The 15,055-nt window shown below is 43.5% G+C and overlaps 1 protein-coding gene across 1 annotated transcript; it reads left to right on the plus strand.

The window, feature by feature from the left end:
- Window positions 1-576: 576 nt before the first annotated feature.
- On the plus strand, window positions 577-13,781 carry SPP2 (secreted phosphoprotein 2). The gene is made up of 7 exons (XM_082763586.1): window positions 577-710; window positions 800-924; window positions 2,235-2,357; window positions 4,593-4,703; window positions 6,614-6,668; window positions 7,057-7,146; window positions 13,457-13,781. Exons 1-6 carry the CDS (start codon window positions 662-664, stop codon window positions 7,134-7,136), a joined length of 543 nt encoding a protein of 180 aa, XP_082619712.1. The 5' UTR covers window positions 577-661; the 3' UTR covers window positions 7,137-7,146; window positions 13,457-13,781.
- Window positions 13,782-15,055: the final 1,274 nt, after the last annotated feature.

Below are 15,055 nucleotides of genomic sequence, written 5' to 3' on the forward strand. Positions count from 1 at the left end.
CTTACTTGTTTGGTTAGCTGGGCTCAGGCTTGGCAAAGAGTCAGAGCCATGAGAGAGTTCCTCGGGCACAGCTCAACAGCAAAGGTCCCAGGAGCTTACAGGGCAAATGGACCTGGGTGTCCCAAGGGTCTGCCATGGGCCTTGTGTCAGAGAGGCTCAGTTTGATGATTTGGCCCGGTGTGCTGTGGTCTCAGACAAGTCCATGTGGGTGGATTCCCATTCTGGTCCCAGGGAATCGGGGAGTTCCAGCTTGTAAGTGCTTTCAGTTGTGGCTGGGACACAAAGGTGCTGGTAAGGTGATCAGGAAAACGTTGACTCACCAGCCTTAAATCAAAAATGAGTGGCTAAAAGCGAACAAAATAACTCGACTCTGCCTTTGGCCATGGAGGCGTCAGGAATCCAGTGGTTCTTTTTAATCATGGTGCTAAGGAAAAAGCACAGCAGTCCATCTCTTATCAGAGAACTACTGCTAAATGGAGAAAAGCTGACAGCAAATATTTACTCTCGGATCAATTCTGTTTAAAGTGCAATGTTTGTAGCAGAGTTTGGACACAGGAAGGTCAGGTATAGTATCAAGGCTGCATTTATATAAAGACAGGAACATGCAGTGGAAACCCTTGCTTGGAGAAGGAAAAGACCAGAGGATTTTGAAAGGCACACTATGAGGATCTTAATTTTTGTCCTCACGCTGAGCATTTCCTTGTGTTCAGGTAAGTTGCTCAGTCCTTTTTCGTATGGTTCAGGCAGGAAAATCACGAGGTGACACCGAACTCCTAATGGATGTGTGTGTCTGTCTCAGGGTTTCCAGTGTACGATTATGAACTCCCCATCACAGAAGAGGCTCTCAATGCATCCATCGCAAGGATCAATTCTCAGTCATGGGGGCCAAACCTGTATGGAATTTTCAGGAGCCATGTTCGAAATGTAAGTGTGCTGACAGCTGAGGTCCTTTACTTTAAATATGTTTTACTTTGTTGGAAAACCATTTTTCACCTGATCTTGGAAACCCAGATTTAGTTGGACTTTTCTAATGTTTCTTGGAAGAGGGTGGTCCGGGGGCATTGTTCAAACTTATGGCTTTAAATATTGTTTGTACGTTGGGTTTTAATTAAAAATATTTTTGGAGTTCAAATTGTCTACCTCTTGAGTAGAAGCCTTTGAGAGATGTCTTGTAAGATTTTATTCAAAAATTCATTCAGAAAAGAGCTGATGTTTTCAAATACCTCCAGCTGACAGCTTTGCTTTGCTTTGGGCATAAAGCAATCTGCTTTACATCTAATTGACATCTGAGGGTCTCAGCTGAATGTCTGCACTGCTAATTAAACAGCACCAGAAACACATCCAGGATTTTTTTCGCCAATCTTCATTTACATCACCTGTCTCCACACACCAAAACACCTGGTTTAAATATATTGTACTGGAGCAGAGTTAAGGAGTTAGATCTTCCTGATGTGAAGATGGCATGCCCACGTGCTTGGACATCCTTAGAATCATTCTGCTTCTATAGATGGTGTGTATCAAGTCCTCTGCAAAAGTGAATGGTGAGATAACTTTTATAGTGATCTAGTTTGGAAAAAAAAAACGTTCTCAAAAGCAATTGCTGAAAGCACTGTGGATTTGTTGTTGCTTGCTTGATTGATTGTCCTGTCTTGAGCTAAAACATTGATTAGGCTGTGAGAAGGAGAAAAGAAAAACCTGGCATGTCAACAAAAGCAATCAAAATCTAAGGCTTGCAGTGTGGCGTGCACATTGCCCATTAGGGCACACGAGCTGACAAGGAGTGTCTGTACAAGGTGCAGTAACTCAACCATTTGCAGTTGTGTGTTTTACTTTCCAAGCCATGTATTTTCAATAGACTTCCTAGCAGTCTAGATATCTAATTGGGTTAGCCCCTGGTTCCCACAAAAGAAGGAGGAGCAGCAGAAGTGCTGGGCTGCAGTGGCATTGGTGGGCAGCAGCATGTAGGGCTGGTGCTATCTATGCTCATCTGCTGTTTACAGTTACAGTGACTCCTGCAACGGGCTGTGGGATTTTTAGTGAAAGCTCTGTGAAAAGCTCTTCTGTGTTACATTTACCAAATCTGCCTAAGAGAGTAATTCCTGAGCACATGCAAATACCCTTTGTCACACACCATAATCTGCTTTAAATTAGATGCTGACCCATAACGCCCTTATATCCAGCTTCTGCTTGACAAAGACGTGAGGTGCTAGTTGTCTTGACCTTTCTTTTACCAGGTTGATATGTGGAACAGCAATGATTATAGACTAGAGCTGCAGCTCAGCATTCGTGAAACCGTGTGCACAAAAGCTTCAGGAAGAGACCCGTTCACGTGTGACTTCAAAATAGGGCCCTTTGCGGTAAGTGCATCTGGTGCGAATGAGAAACCCCCCTCGGTGCAGGATGTTCTCAGGACATGTTGAAACACTCCTGGTACTGAAAAGTGGTTGGCCGTCTCAAAACAAAAACAAACACAAACAAATACAACCTGCCAAAGAGAGGGGGTATCACGTGGGAAGGGGTAGTGTTGGGAAATCTTCCTGGCCGGTGGGGAATACAGGAGCTGCTCTGAGATGACAATAGAGCATGTGTGCCTTGGAACAGCATGTAGTGAAAGTGTCTGTGTGCTTTGGGGCCGAATCCTTCTTTTCCAAGTTAAGGGGTAGAAAAAATGATATTTGACCTGCTTTTGTCTATCACGCATCTAGGTAAGAAGTCAGGAAAGCAGGAGACAAGAACAGAGCTGGCTCTCTGTACAGGATGATGTGGGGCATCCTCACAGGCACAGCTTTGTGCTGCAGTAAGTAGTAAGGCCGGGAGCTGTATGTGAGGTGAAGATGATGTGTTGACTGCACAGTAGGAATGAGGAAGGATTTTGGCAGCCTTACCTCCCTGCTCTCGGAGCCAGGGTTTCCAGGAAGTCTAAGGGGAAAGCAGCATTATCAGTACTTTCACAGCAGAGGTGATATATCCAAGAAGGAAGAGCTCTGCTGATTTTCAGCTCTAACTTAGTGCTAAGGGGTGGCTGAAGCCTAAATTCAGACCAAATGCTTTTTCTCTACTAGGCCTTGATAGCGTGTTCATTTATGAACGTAGTGAGAATTTTGTATAGTTTTCAAAAGAAAACAGGGCTCACTTGTCCCCACTTAAGTGTCCTTGAAGTCAACAGATGCTTTACTGTTGGCTTGGAGTGCTCTTTGATGAGGCTGTGAAAGTACCATGTAAAGACTTAGTTTCCTATCTAGTGCTGATTCCCAACTTGTGCCAATAGTGCTATTTATATATTTTTTTTAATTTTTAATTTATTTTTAGTTTTCATCTCTCTTTTCAACCTGAAATAAAGGCAGATCAGGCTTTTGATATAGCTCCTGCTGGACACTGATTCTTAGATGACCAGCTTTAGTGTAAATACATCATCTTTGAATCTGTGCCCAGATGTTTTTGAAATATGGCTTCCATTGCCAGCTTCTGAGTGGTTGTGTGATGACTGCTAACACAAATATTACAGAACATGTGGGGTAGCTCTTGTGTCCCTGTGCCCAATATTGCTATACTATGTACAGTATTAGATTCCTAGAGAGCCTAAGCATAGTTCTTTTGCTCTTCTGAGTTCGTGTCTCATTTTCCTCTGCGACTGCCAAGTTTGTCCTTCCTGGGCACAGAGTTTAGGGAAGAGGAGGGATTCTGGAAAGGCAGTGGAACAGATGGTGCAAAGCCTTTTCTAGTAGATTGTGAGTCGTGCTACTACCTCAGGAGGTAGTTTATGTCCTATAGAGAGAGGCAAAGGTCTCTTTGGGTATCACTGCTCTTGAGCTAAGCAGCTTGTGTGTGTGTAGTTGGGACAACACAGAACTGATGAAAGTTGCCAAGTTTTCTTTCAAAGCACAAGAGTTGGCTGCTGTGAAGTAAGTCCCAATCCCACAGGTCATCCCAATCAGAGGGCGTCTAATTAGATCGACCTGATTTTTTGCGTGAATGTATAGATTCACCTTGATGTGTGTACTGAATATATTAATCACTGATTGATTGTAAAGAGAGAAATCTCCACCTTAGTCTCGACAGTTTGGTTGTTGAGAAGACATACCCTGTTTCTCTTCTTGTTGGTGCAATATAGAATGAAAGATAATGTGAGGATGTTTGTCTTCCAAACTTTGGTGTAGGCTCAGCTGGAGCTTCTGTCAAATTATAGAGACAAATTATTCAAAGGTAGCTCAACCTCTAGAGCTGGAGCTGCCATCACCATATCCCTGAATAACTCTCCTGTTTGTGATGCTACAACTGCAAAAAGGTTTTGGATTTTTTAAATTTTATTTATTTATTTATTTTGCTAACAGTAGCAGGTTCAAGGCTTCATACAGCTGGTATGCAGTTGTGGAGCAATAACTCATGTGCAGTCATATGCCACCAGAATAAAATGGCCTGGCTGCAGGCTGCTCCAAATATTCATGAGGTGTAGAGTCTTCATTGAGTTTTGTCCTTTTGGAATTTGATTAATAACTGCCTGTAAAAATTTCCTTCCCCAAGTGAAAATCCCATGAGATAGTTTGTGCTGTAGCTTTGCTCCACCAGAGATGCTCTATTTTTATCTGTTGCAGCGAACTGCTTTCTGCAGAAGTGTTGTGGAAGTCTCTGGTGAGCTGATTGGGAGTGTCACTGTGCAGTGCCATCAGGGCACATCCAGCTCTGAATCGATGAGCAGCGAGGAGGTAAGGAACTGTTTTTTGCTGTTTGAGGACCATAAAATTCTGCTCATTCTCTTTCAAGGAGAGGTCGTGTATATAAGTGTGAAGGCAGGCTTCACAACTGGCTCTGATCCTCTGAAACTGTGAATGGCAATTCAGGGTTTTCTATGTATCATCTCACTTCACAGTGTTCCCATGTTGTTAGTGGAGAAACTGAGGTACAAGGGGACATGGATTTTGGCCATGATTCATCACATCACCACGCCCCACTTCCTCCACCCTAAATGCAACAGTCACTGAAGTCTGGGGTGTTTTTTCTGCACGTGGCCATGTTGCCATAGGCCTCTCCATCCCAATGGTGGCACATGGGATGGTGTCCTTTTTCTGTCCTTACTCAGACTTCTAATCATCTCCTTGTTTTGTGCTTTCTGTGCTGTGGAAGCTCCTGGCATCTATTTAGGGGCAGTTGGAGGTTTTTGTCAGGAAACCGTATGTGATTTGAAATCCAGCTGTCTCCTATAATGCTTCACTTCCCATCATATGAGAGGTTTGACCTTGTTTGATGGATGCCTGGGGAGAGTGTGAATCTCTGTGACAGTCTGGCACATCCACCAAATCTGACACTCGTTCTCCACTGAAATATAGCATGTCTGTGCCTGGAGAACAGTGATTGGCACATCTTAGAGACAGAAACAAATATCGATGATCCTGGCTCTGTTATCATATCCCTCAGCTGAGCATGTAATCATAGGATAGGTGAAGAGGGTTTGCTCTGCTGAGATTTATGTTCCATTCATCTTTATTTTTAAGCTCTAATTCGGTTTATATGGTGTGATTAAATGCTGACCCAACTTGTGAATTCCTGCTAGCTGTTTTCAGACAATGCCATTTTTTCCATGAACCGACACTTGAAATTGGATGCCTGCACTTACAACTCATATCTGCAGTGGGTATTGTGCTTGAGAATTATGTTCAAGGAATGAAACTAGTTTCACAAGCAAGGTGCCAGAGGATATGGACAGCTTTTATTTTTGGAAGCTTCAAGTACCAAAGGATTCTGTGTTGCGTCCTCTTGATTTGAATTGCCAAATGCTGTTCAGAACCTCTGCTCAGAGTAAGCTAGTGAATACATCACAGGAATTCTTGATTTGCAGAGCAAAAAGACTGTGAAATACTGGAATCCGTAAGGTAGTCTTGGATGTTCGGTCTGTCCTCTGTGGGTTAAGCATAACTCTTGTTTAATTGGGCACTGAGTATAAACACTTGCTTTTACAAGCAGAGTTCTTCCTTTAACCATCTCTTAAAATTCTGTTCTGCTGCCAATATTCATGCTGGGGAATACATTTCCTACAAACTTAGTATGGAATAAATGCTAAAGAGAATTACTGCACATCAAAAAGAAAGCATTTCTGCAGAGGGCTGCAGCTCTTGCTCTGGAGGTTGTAACTCAGTTCAAGGGATCTCAGCTTGGCTCGCTGTGAATGGTGTTAGTGTAACACCTGTAGTGCCATGGGTATTTGGATAGGAGAGGAATTGTGAATCTTTGAGGCTGGGATTATATTACTGGGACAGGAACCTACAAAAGAAGATTATAGACAGCCTTTAAAAGAGTAATTTGGGGTAAATAAGTTAAAGCCATGTGTGAGTGCAACAAACTAATGCAGCTCTCCAAGTTCTGCTTTCTTGTCTGTACCTGCACTACAGTAAAGTCAGGTAAAGTATTAACATACCGAAGATGTTGACCTGAGAGTCTGCCCTGCACAAGACTTCCATAGCAGTGTAACTGCTTTGCAATAGTATCAGCAGTAACCTCGTTTTCAGATAAGTTTATAATGAAGTCTGGAATTACTTCAGTGATCACATAGTACCTGAAGAAATGAAGGTGAGCCTGACTTCTTGACTGAGCTTTCAAAATAAATGTATTTAATTTGCAGATGATGTTTACACAGATAATGAACCGTGGCAAGTGGGGCAGCAGTCGCAGAGGAGGTAAGCCATTTCTGCCATACTGGACATTCCTGGCACACGTTGGTTTGCCTTTTGGATCATTTGATTGGCCATCTGAAGGTCATCCAATGGAGGGAGAAGAAAATATTGAAGACTAGTAGTTTGCTCAAATCACGTCCAATCTTTTTTTTTTTTTTTTTTTTTTTTTTTACTGTGTATGGGTTTTCTCAGTGAGAATGCAGCGAGGGCATTACGCTGCAAAATAGGGTAATTCTGTGGTTTATAAACACTATGAAGTCCTTTTCTGAATTGCCAGATCTGTGCATTGAGGTTCTTATAATGTTGTGCAGAATGAATGCATGTAACACACGTCTGACAGCACGTAACACCCATCTATGTCTCAATGTTCTTTGTATATTTGTTTCTGAAGCCTTCTCTTCAAGAGGAAGAGGCAGCATCCATGGAGACTGGCATAAACCCAACCGTATCAGCTCTGGCAAGATTGAATAATACGGTTTAGGTGAGTACAGTTCAAAGTGTAGCTTCTATGCACACTAGGTTTGCAGGTTTCGGACCAGAGTGGTATAAAGTGGCTGCTCAGGATAAAGGACCTCTTTGGGAAGGTGCTTCTTGGATGCAAGCATCTTAAAATCCACAGTACCCTAGGCATATATGAGGCTTGCTTATGGGGAAATGCAGTGACACAAAAAGCACAGTGTTGCTTAAACGTGAGGCAAAACATGCAACTCCTACAGCTCAAAGGACAAATCCAGGAAGCACTTTCATAAATTGCCTGATTCTGCCTGGAAAGCAAGAGTAACTCAACTGTATGGTGAAATTAACTGGTGCAAAAAGCTAAGGGATTATAATTCTGCTCCCTCAATTCTCTCTTTTATATGGTTCTGAGAGTGGTTAAAAAGAGGCGTTTTATTCAGTGAGGCTGGGTTAAATGTGCAGGAGCTTTGGGTTTGTAGTCTTTGTGGATTGAGATCCAGTCAGGTCTGAACTGCCTGTTTTGGGAATGAAAGCTGTTAGTGCCATGGCACTCTTGTGGGAGTTACCCTGTTCCATGTCATCAAAAGCACCCAGAGGTCTGAATGCCCTCACTGGTCTCACAGGCAGGAGCTGTGTTTTGGGGTGGCCATCCCTCATGCCTCTGTGAGGGCTCACAGATTAGGGCTCTGACCGGTTGTTGAGGCAGCAGATGTTTTTGGTTTTCTCTTGTTGTTGCACCTGGCTGTTGCTCACTCTCCTCTAGCAAACCCCAGCGTTCTGGTTGTGCAGGTAGCCTGAACGCTGTGCAACAAAGTCAATCTGCTGGCCTGAATTTGGTGTGGGGCTCAAGCTTTCAGCTATTATGATGTCTTTTTGTCTCTGCCTGTTCTGACTGGCAGAGCCATGTTTCATGTGGATGCTTTGTCCTTTTCCCAGTCTGGTTGCCCTTAGCAGGGGTGCATCACTTGACCGTGGGACCTGGAGTGTGCCCTGTCTGTGTACTCACAGGGACGCAGATGAGTTTTTAGAGTCCTGTACTGTGGGCTCCAGCAAGTCACCTGCCACCTTTGTGCCAGTGCTATCCTCCAGCCCACAGCTTGTTCTATCTATTTATGCTTTCAGGAATGGCCACGTCTTCCTGCTGAATCTAAAGCAAGAGGCCATGAGGTTCAGCAAACATAAAGTAAATGTAGCGGTAAGGTATCTGAGAGAACAAAGAAGCTTGTCCAGGGCAAGTGTTTGTTGCAGGGAAGCTGTGAGGGAGGTGTTTGGAGCTTAGTTAAAGGGAATGATAGTGAAAGGCACTCACAATTCCCTGGAGCTGGCAAAACCTATCCTACTGAACTACTTAGCACTATGTCTGTGTGATTAAAAAGGTTTCACACACTTGCTTGGGTACATATTGTTAGCAGGCCTTCGTCCCTGCAGAGGGACAGAACTGAATGCTGAATGTGTGTGGAGCTCAGTTCAGGCCCGTTGCATTTGCAACAGGAGAGTTTTAGATGTTATTTAGCAGTGATGACTCACCCAAAACTAACACATGTTTCTCATAAACATATCTGTGGCTAATCTATATGTGCTGAAGGAGACATGCCCCTACTCTCATACAAAACAGACATGAAAGGAAAATGCAGTCATTCTGCTAGGTCAGGTCTTCCTATAAATGCTTTCATTAAATCCATATGTTAGTTTAGTTTATTCATGAGCCAGTAAAGGTGATATGCTGTTCTTGTGCCTCTTACAGGAATCTCTTAACTTTTCTAACTGCCTTTGAACGTCCCTAGCATATGCAGTGGCATTCTGGTGTGCATTCTGTGTCCTTCCGGGTAGCTTTAATCCAAGGAGACAGTGTGGAAAGACTGAGGCTTACTGAAGAGTAGCATAAAATTGACTTTCTATTCCAAATTCTGTTCTGGGACAAATTTTGTCAACGTGTGCCTATCATTGGCTTCTGAGAAGCAAACAGTCTCAGTCTGGCTGGATGAATTTGAGTCATACCTTCCTCAGCTAATCTTGCAGAAAAGTTGTTGGGAAGCTGGTCTGTGTCCTCAAAATGGGCTGACGTCCTTTTCTTTGCATTTGCAAAATGCCAGCTGTCTTAAGTTAATTCTTCCTTACTCAAGAGGAGCCACCCCCATTAAGCAGTAATCACAAATATTTTTGTTCCTGGACCTAATGAATCTCTAAATCAGAAGCAAGTTGTGAAATCATCTTGAAAGAGACCATGAAACAAATGGGCATAAACTGATGGCTCTTGAAGCCCTGTGCAGCTCCAGTTTTAATACTTTCTGTTAATATTTCTGTTCTAACCTGAAGATAGGTTGCCAGTGTCAATTGTGGAGCTGTGTTTCCAGCCAGAGTTCTAGTTGTTTGGCCCAGCAACAGTTCAGAGGCATATACTTAAGCAGGTTTGAAGATCTCCTAGTTTTCTTTATTTTTATAATAAAAAGCTGCAAAGTCTGGAGCTGTGCTTGTTTCTCTATTTCATGTGTACCTAGAATTAAAGGGTTTTATATGCAGGTTAAATTTGGGGAGCCACTTGTACCCAAATTATTCCGTGTGGTTCAGGAGAAGGAGGGTCATTCATGACTTTTTTTTTTTTCCTCCTGTGTTTTTGCAACTGTGTGATCCTGGCTGGCATTATTACAAGCCCTTCTGTGATGAAGGCATTTGCTGGGTTATGGGAAATACTTGCTGTGTTTTGCGATGGCAGTAGCTCAGCTGACATATTCCCTCAGCTGAGCATATTTAGGAGGAGGCTGGGGAAACAGCAATTTAATAATAGAAGACTTTTATCTTTTATTCAAAGGACCTGTTGTTGACACGAAAAGCTAGACACGTTCAGGTAACAAATGTGATTATTTTTATTTTTTTTTTAATGCAACAGAATGTGTAACTGCTGCAAAAATCACGAAGGAGAGTTGTTGAAAGAATTTTTCATGCTGGATTTTTCATTTTATGAACTAGCTCTTCTTTTTGGCAGCAGGAATTATTTCAGGAGAATCCTGTGCCTGAATCCTTCCCCAGTCTATGCAGAAAGCTAGGCTAAATGATCTCATTGGTGCTTTCTGTCTCTCTCTCTCTCTTTCTGTCTCTTTTAATTAGAATGTACTAAATATTCAAGAGGAAGAAATCAATGCAATTGTTACATAACGAACTCTTTCAGGTCTGCAGTCTTCAGACCCACTGGTCTGCCGATGCCTGCAGGAGTTACCAAGTTGCATATGAAAGAACCACATCAATGACTAATGAGCTTACTTCATTGACAAGTGCTAATCAGATTTTCTGGATTTATTTCCTGGTGCATCTCCGGAACTGGGGGGATTGTGAATATTACACGTCCTAGCTGTGGACTGGCCTTTCCAACAGATAACTGAGGCACACGAGCAGGGGACAGCAGGAGAGCCAGCTGCTGTACAGACAGCTGATCCTTAGCCTGCAACAAGTGTTAAGGTCCTTCCTTAGCCTGGGTGCAAGGCATGTGCAGAGCCTGTCGAAGCTGTGTCAGTTGCCACAGTGTCAGCAAATGGCATGTTAGTAATGCAGCCTGTCCCCCATTGATAGCCTGCTCTGAAAGGAGGCTGCTTTGCACACCCTGTGATGAAAGGCTTTTTGAGTGTGCAGGGGTGTGTGGAATTCCAGTTTCCATTGAGCTGGAATCCGCTTAATGGTGTTTGCAGCTCTGAATCACAAAGAGGAGCCTAAAAAATGGCTCAACTCACCTAATACCTTGAACTCCAGAAAGAAAAGGGCCCCAGCACTCTGCTTTTCCAAAATCAACCACCTAAGGCAGTTGCCTTTAGTGCAGGGTGGAGTCTGACCTATGACTTGTCTGGGGTCACCAGCAGTGCTTCATTGCTGCAAACAGGAAAATAAAGAAGACAGCTCTTGTTTTTGCTTGCAATATATGTGTAGGTTGTAAAGACTGATTTTTCTTTTGCTGTCATTAATCACACAGGGAATGTGTTCGTTTTGCTTTTAATAGATAATCAGATTCCTTCTGCATAAAGCCAAAGGGCTGTGATTTCCTGCTTGCTTTTTCTGTCTTTCCATAAAATGACCCTCTGGCTGAATTCTCACCTGGCATAGCTTGCTGCTGGCTGGGATGTGATGATGGCAGCTAGTGTGATTGTTACTAGCTGATTAGCAGCCTTGCAGAAGCTGAAGTCAATAGGTTGTTATTCTTGAGTTTTGTTTTTTTTTTTTTTTCCTAATGGAAGAATAACTGGTAATGTTCTTCTGCTCGTACCCAAGAAATCCAGGATCAAAGCTTCCAAGTAGACTTGGATGCCCGTTTGTCCTTCATCCAGAAAAGTAACAGTGGGGCAGCGTGCATAACCCTCCTGGGGCATAGAAAGAAGAGCTTTTATCCCCAGTGTTCTCAGTAAGAAGCTGTCTGATTTTTATTTTTATTTATTTATTTTTTTAATTGTCGTGGTTTGTATTAGACTTTTTTCTGTCTTTTTCCTCTTCATTCATCCACCCCACTTTATCTAGTTCCCAGAAAGCAGCCTGTTGCTTTCTGAGGAAAAAAGTGACGCAGCAGAAAGAAGGAACATTCCTGCAGAATGGGATCTGCTGTGTAATGCATGAGCTCCACATCCAGATCAGCTCTGAGTGAGAGCTAGAGCAATTTACCTCGTTAGTAGCAAGGAAGAAATGACAGGCTACCATTATATTCCTCTTGCCTTGGAGTCTGTGATAGCTAAGCCATCAGAGTCACCTGGCATTCGTGACATGCTATAGCAGAGAAGCAGCATGCCCTCGTGTGTTCAGAGGTGAAGGACTGAAACTGATACAGACCTGGGCAGGACCTTTTCTGATGCTTAGGTCAGATCACAGTGCAGGGATGAAGCAGACATCTAATGGCAGAAAGAATCGCTGTGACAGTCTTTTGTTGCTGTTCTCAGTGGCAGTGATTTTTGTCTTGCCCTTTGCTCACCTCCTTTAGATCTGTTTTCAAGGATTAGACACACAGCTGCACTGAGGAAATTGTTCCTGCTTCTGGAGGATACAGAGCTTGGAGGATTCCTTAGACTTTACAGTGTCTTTAAGACCTGATTGCAAGTCCCTTAACTTTATTGCTAAAGAAAACCAACAGGACTGCAGTGGAGGAACAAAAAAGGCCCTCGGCTGTCTGCTAGCCTTGTGCAATACTGCATGTTGCAAGCACTGGTAATGAGCTTGTCAAAGAATTTGGCAAGCTGGAAAAGCCCTCTGGAAGTCCAGCTCCTGCTCAGGGCAGAGCCAGTTACATCTGGCTGCGTAGCTGAGGTTTGAATGTCCCTGGATATTCAAGAATCCCTCATCCTCTCTAGGCTCCTGGTTCAGTGCTGGAGCTCTCTTGGGGGAAGATTCTTCTTATAATGAGCTGGAATTTCCCATGTTCCAACTTGTTCCTGTTTCTTCTCGTCCTACCTAAGCACACCCCTGAGAGGAGCCTGGCCTTCTCTAAATCCTCCCACCAGGTAGCAGACAGCACTAAGGTCTTTCTTCTTGCAGCTTCATCTTCAGGCTGAGCAAACGCAGCTCAGCTCCATGTCCTATGCTCCAGGCTTGAAATCCTCCTCGTTCCCCCAGCTCTACCTGGGTCCTGCCCCAGCCCTGCTCCTGCTCAAGCCACTCTCAGGGGGTCGCTGTGGTTGCCGTTACCACCTGTGGGCATTCATTTCTGGCCCAAATCCATCCCTAAAATTTTACAAACAGAACTGATTTACAGAGAATTTTCACATTGCCATGGTGACAAACTTGATGAAAGCACAGTGTAGGCTACAGACTGCTGTAGAGGCAGTCATGTGTTCTCTTGAAAAACTGATCTCAAATTTGTGCATGTTGTAGCTCTTAATTCAACTGCATTTCTCAGGAGACCATATATCTGCTTATAACCTCAACCACCTCTGCTTCAGAGACTCGCCAGTATGAGCTGGTTTGTATTGTATAAGCAATATGTTGCTTATTCCACTGTCTGTACTTTTTTCTAGCAGTTTGATTCTTTCTTTTTCCCCCCACTAATTAGCAATTAACACGACATTTTTGCACATGTGGTGTTTTGCATATGCAGATTTCTCTGTACAGATTCCTTGCGATATGGTTCTGATGCTACAGAAATTAATAAGCAATTCTGCGAAGTTAAATATATTTTTCTTGGGCTGGGTACGTTTGCTTAGTTCTGTTGAGACAAACTATGAGCTATGACATTCCCCCCCCCCCTTCTTTCTTTTTTTTTTTTTTTTTTTTTTTTTTTTTGAAGGAGGTTGGAGAATATGATGAACCAAGCCTCAAAGATCCAGCATGTTGAAGAACAAACCTGACACAAATTTCCTTTTCTTTTGCAGGAAAATCTATTCTGTAATGAAGTGAGTCTTTCCTTACAATCACTTTAAAGTCAAATGGTCGTCGGATGAGTTCCTAAGATGCTATATGGGTACACCGGTCCGCCGATACCATTCTGGTGTGTTACAGCTCGGTGCGAGGACAGTCTCAGCCACCTCATGTAACTGTGTCCAGTACATGTTGTCATCTCATAACAATGCTATTAAAGGATCACTGTTCTATCTCTGTGTTCTGTATCGCCAGTTGCTTGTAATTTTCTGTAATGCTTGTAGCTAATTATTGATTCCTTCATACTAATAAAGGCACTTAATTCCTTTTTCTCCAGGGTGCAACAGCTGTGGACAAGGTATCCTGCCACAAATCCAAAGGCATGAGTTTTAGCCCATCAGGCATCTAGCTTTAATGGCTAGATATAGCCAAAATAGCTTTGTCTTTTCTGGGTTTGTTTGTGTTTTTTTTTGTGTGTGGTGTGTGTGTTTTGGTTTGGCTGTTGACCTACCCAGTCCCACTACCAAGCTGTGTCCCTCAGTACCACGTCCACACCTCTCTTAAACACCTCCAGGGATGGGGACTCCACCACCTCCCTGGGCAGCCCTTTCTGATGCCTGAGCTCCCTCTCCATGAAGAAATTCTTCCTGCCATGCAACCCAAACCTCCCCAGGTGCTGCAGGTGCACTCTGCTTCCCACGATCAAGCTCCCTAAGCCACCAACATAGACCACTGAGCTCAGCTCATGTTTAAAATGCTCCCTTCTGGCAGAGTCCTGTGACTCTGTTCCTTTTTATAATTACAGGCATTGTCAGGGCTTAATGCTTTTGAATTGCCTGGTATAAGCATAGGGTTGATTAGACCATTTGTTCTGATAGCTTGAAAGATGCAATTAATGGGAGGCAGGCCTCTGGAGTTCCAGCTAGGTGTTTTCTGCAATGCTCATACTGGCTCTGTGCAAATCTGGATCAGAATAATAGGTGAATTTTCTGGGATGGCAACAGTCATATATGTCTTCCCATCAGGCAAAAGCATGGGTGGGAAGAAGGACTTCCTGAGCTGTTCTTCTAAGTCAGAGCTGTTCTTCTTTGTTGCCTGGAAGGGATGGGTGTATTAACACACGAGCCAGCTTCAGCTGTGCTTGTACTTTTCCCTATTTCACTCTTGTTTTTCACTGCTCCCAACAGACAGTTTTCCTGGCCTAAAAACAATCTCTGTATTTTGCTGCCTGAGAGCAGTGGCAGGCCAATGCACTGGGGAAGAGGAGGGGAGTGTGGTTGCTACAACATCCTGATGTCATGGCACTGTATGCCTGGACAAAGAGACAGAAGAGACCACAGGGTTTGACAGTGGATCTTTCGAGACCTGGTGTAGAAAGCTTGTCTTTGAGCTAAGGGCTGGCCAGTGGATGTCAGAACGATGAACAGAGCCTGACCATTGCTCTTTAAGGTACAGTGTGTTTGGAGAAATAACCGTCTGTAAGCAAACAAGAGGGGAGCACCAATTTCTTTCAGGAAGCTACCTTCAACACCATTATCTGCCTTCCGAGGACAAAAGGTCAGTGGGGTCCATCACTCATGGGAAACATTGCCAGTACAGTGGGGTTGCCTCTG

Source organism: Aythya marila (assembly GCF_965140915.1).
Source record: "Aythya marila genome assembly, chromosome: 6".
Lineage (NCBI taxonomy): Eukaryota > Metazoa > Chordata > Aves > Anseriformes > Anatidae > Aythya > Aythya marila.

Excerpts from the sequence above, each read along its gene's own strand:
- SPP2 (XM_082763586.1), top strand. The coding sequence starts at position 662 with ATGAGGATCTTAATTTTTGTCCTCACGCTGAGCATTTCCTTGTGTTCA. Across the intron at positions 711-799 it reads GAGCATTTCCTTGTGTTCAG|GGTTTCCAGTGTACGATTAT; the intron begins GTAAGTTGCTCA and ends TGTCTGTCTCAG. Across the intron at positions 4,704-6,613 it reads AATCGATGAGCAGCGAGGAG|ATGATGTTTACACAGATAAT; the intron begins GTAAGGAACTGT and ends TTTAATTTGCAG.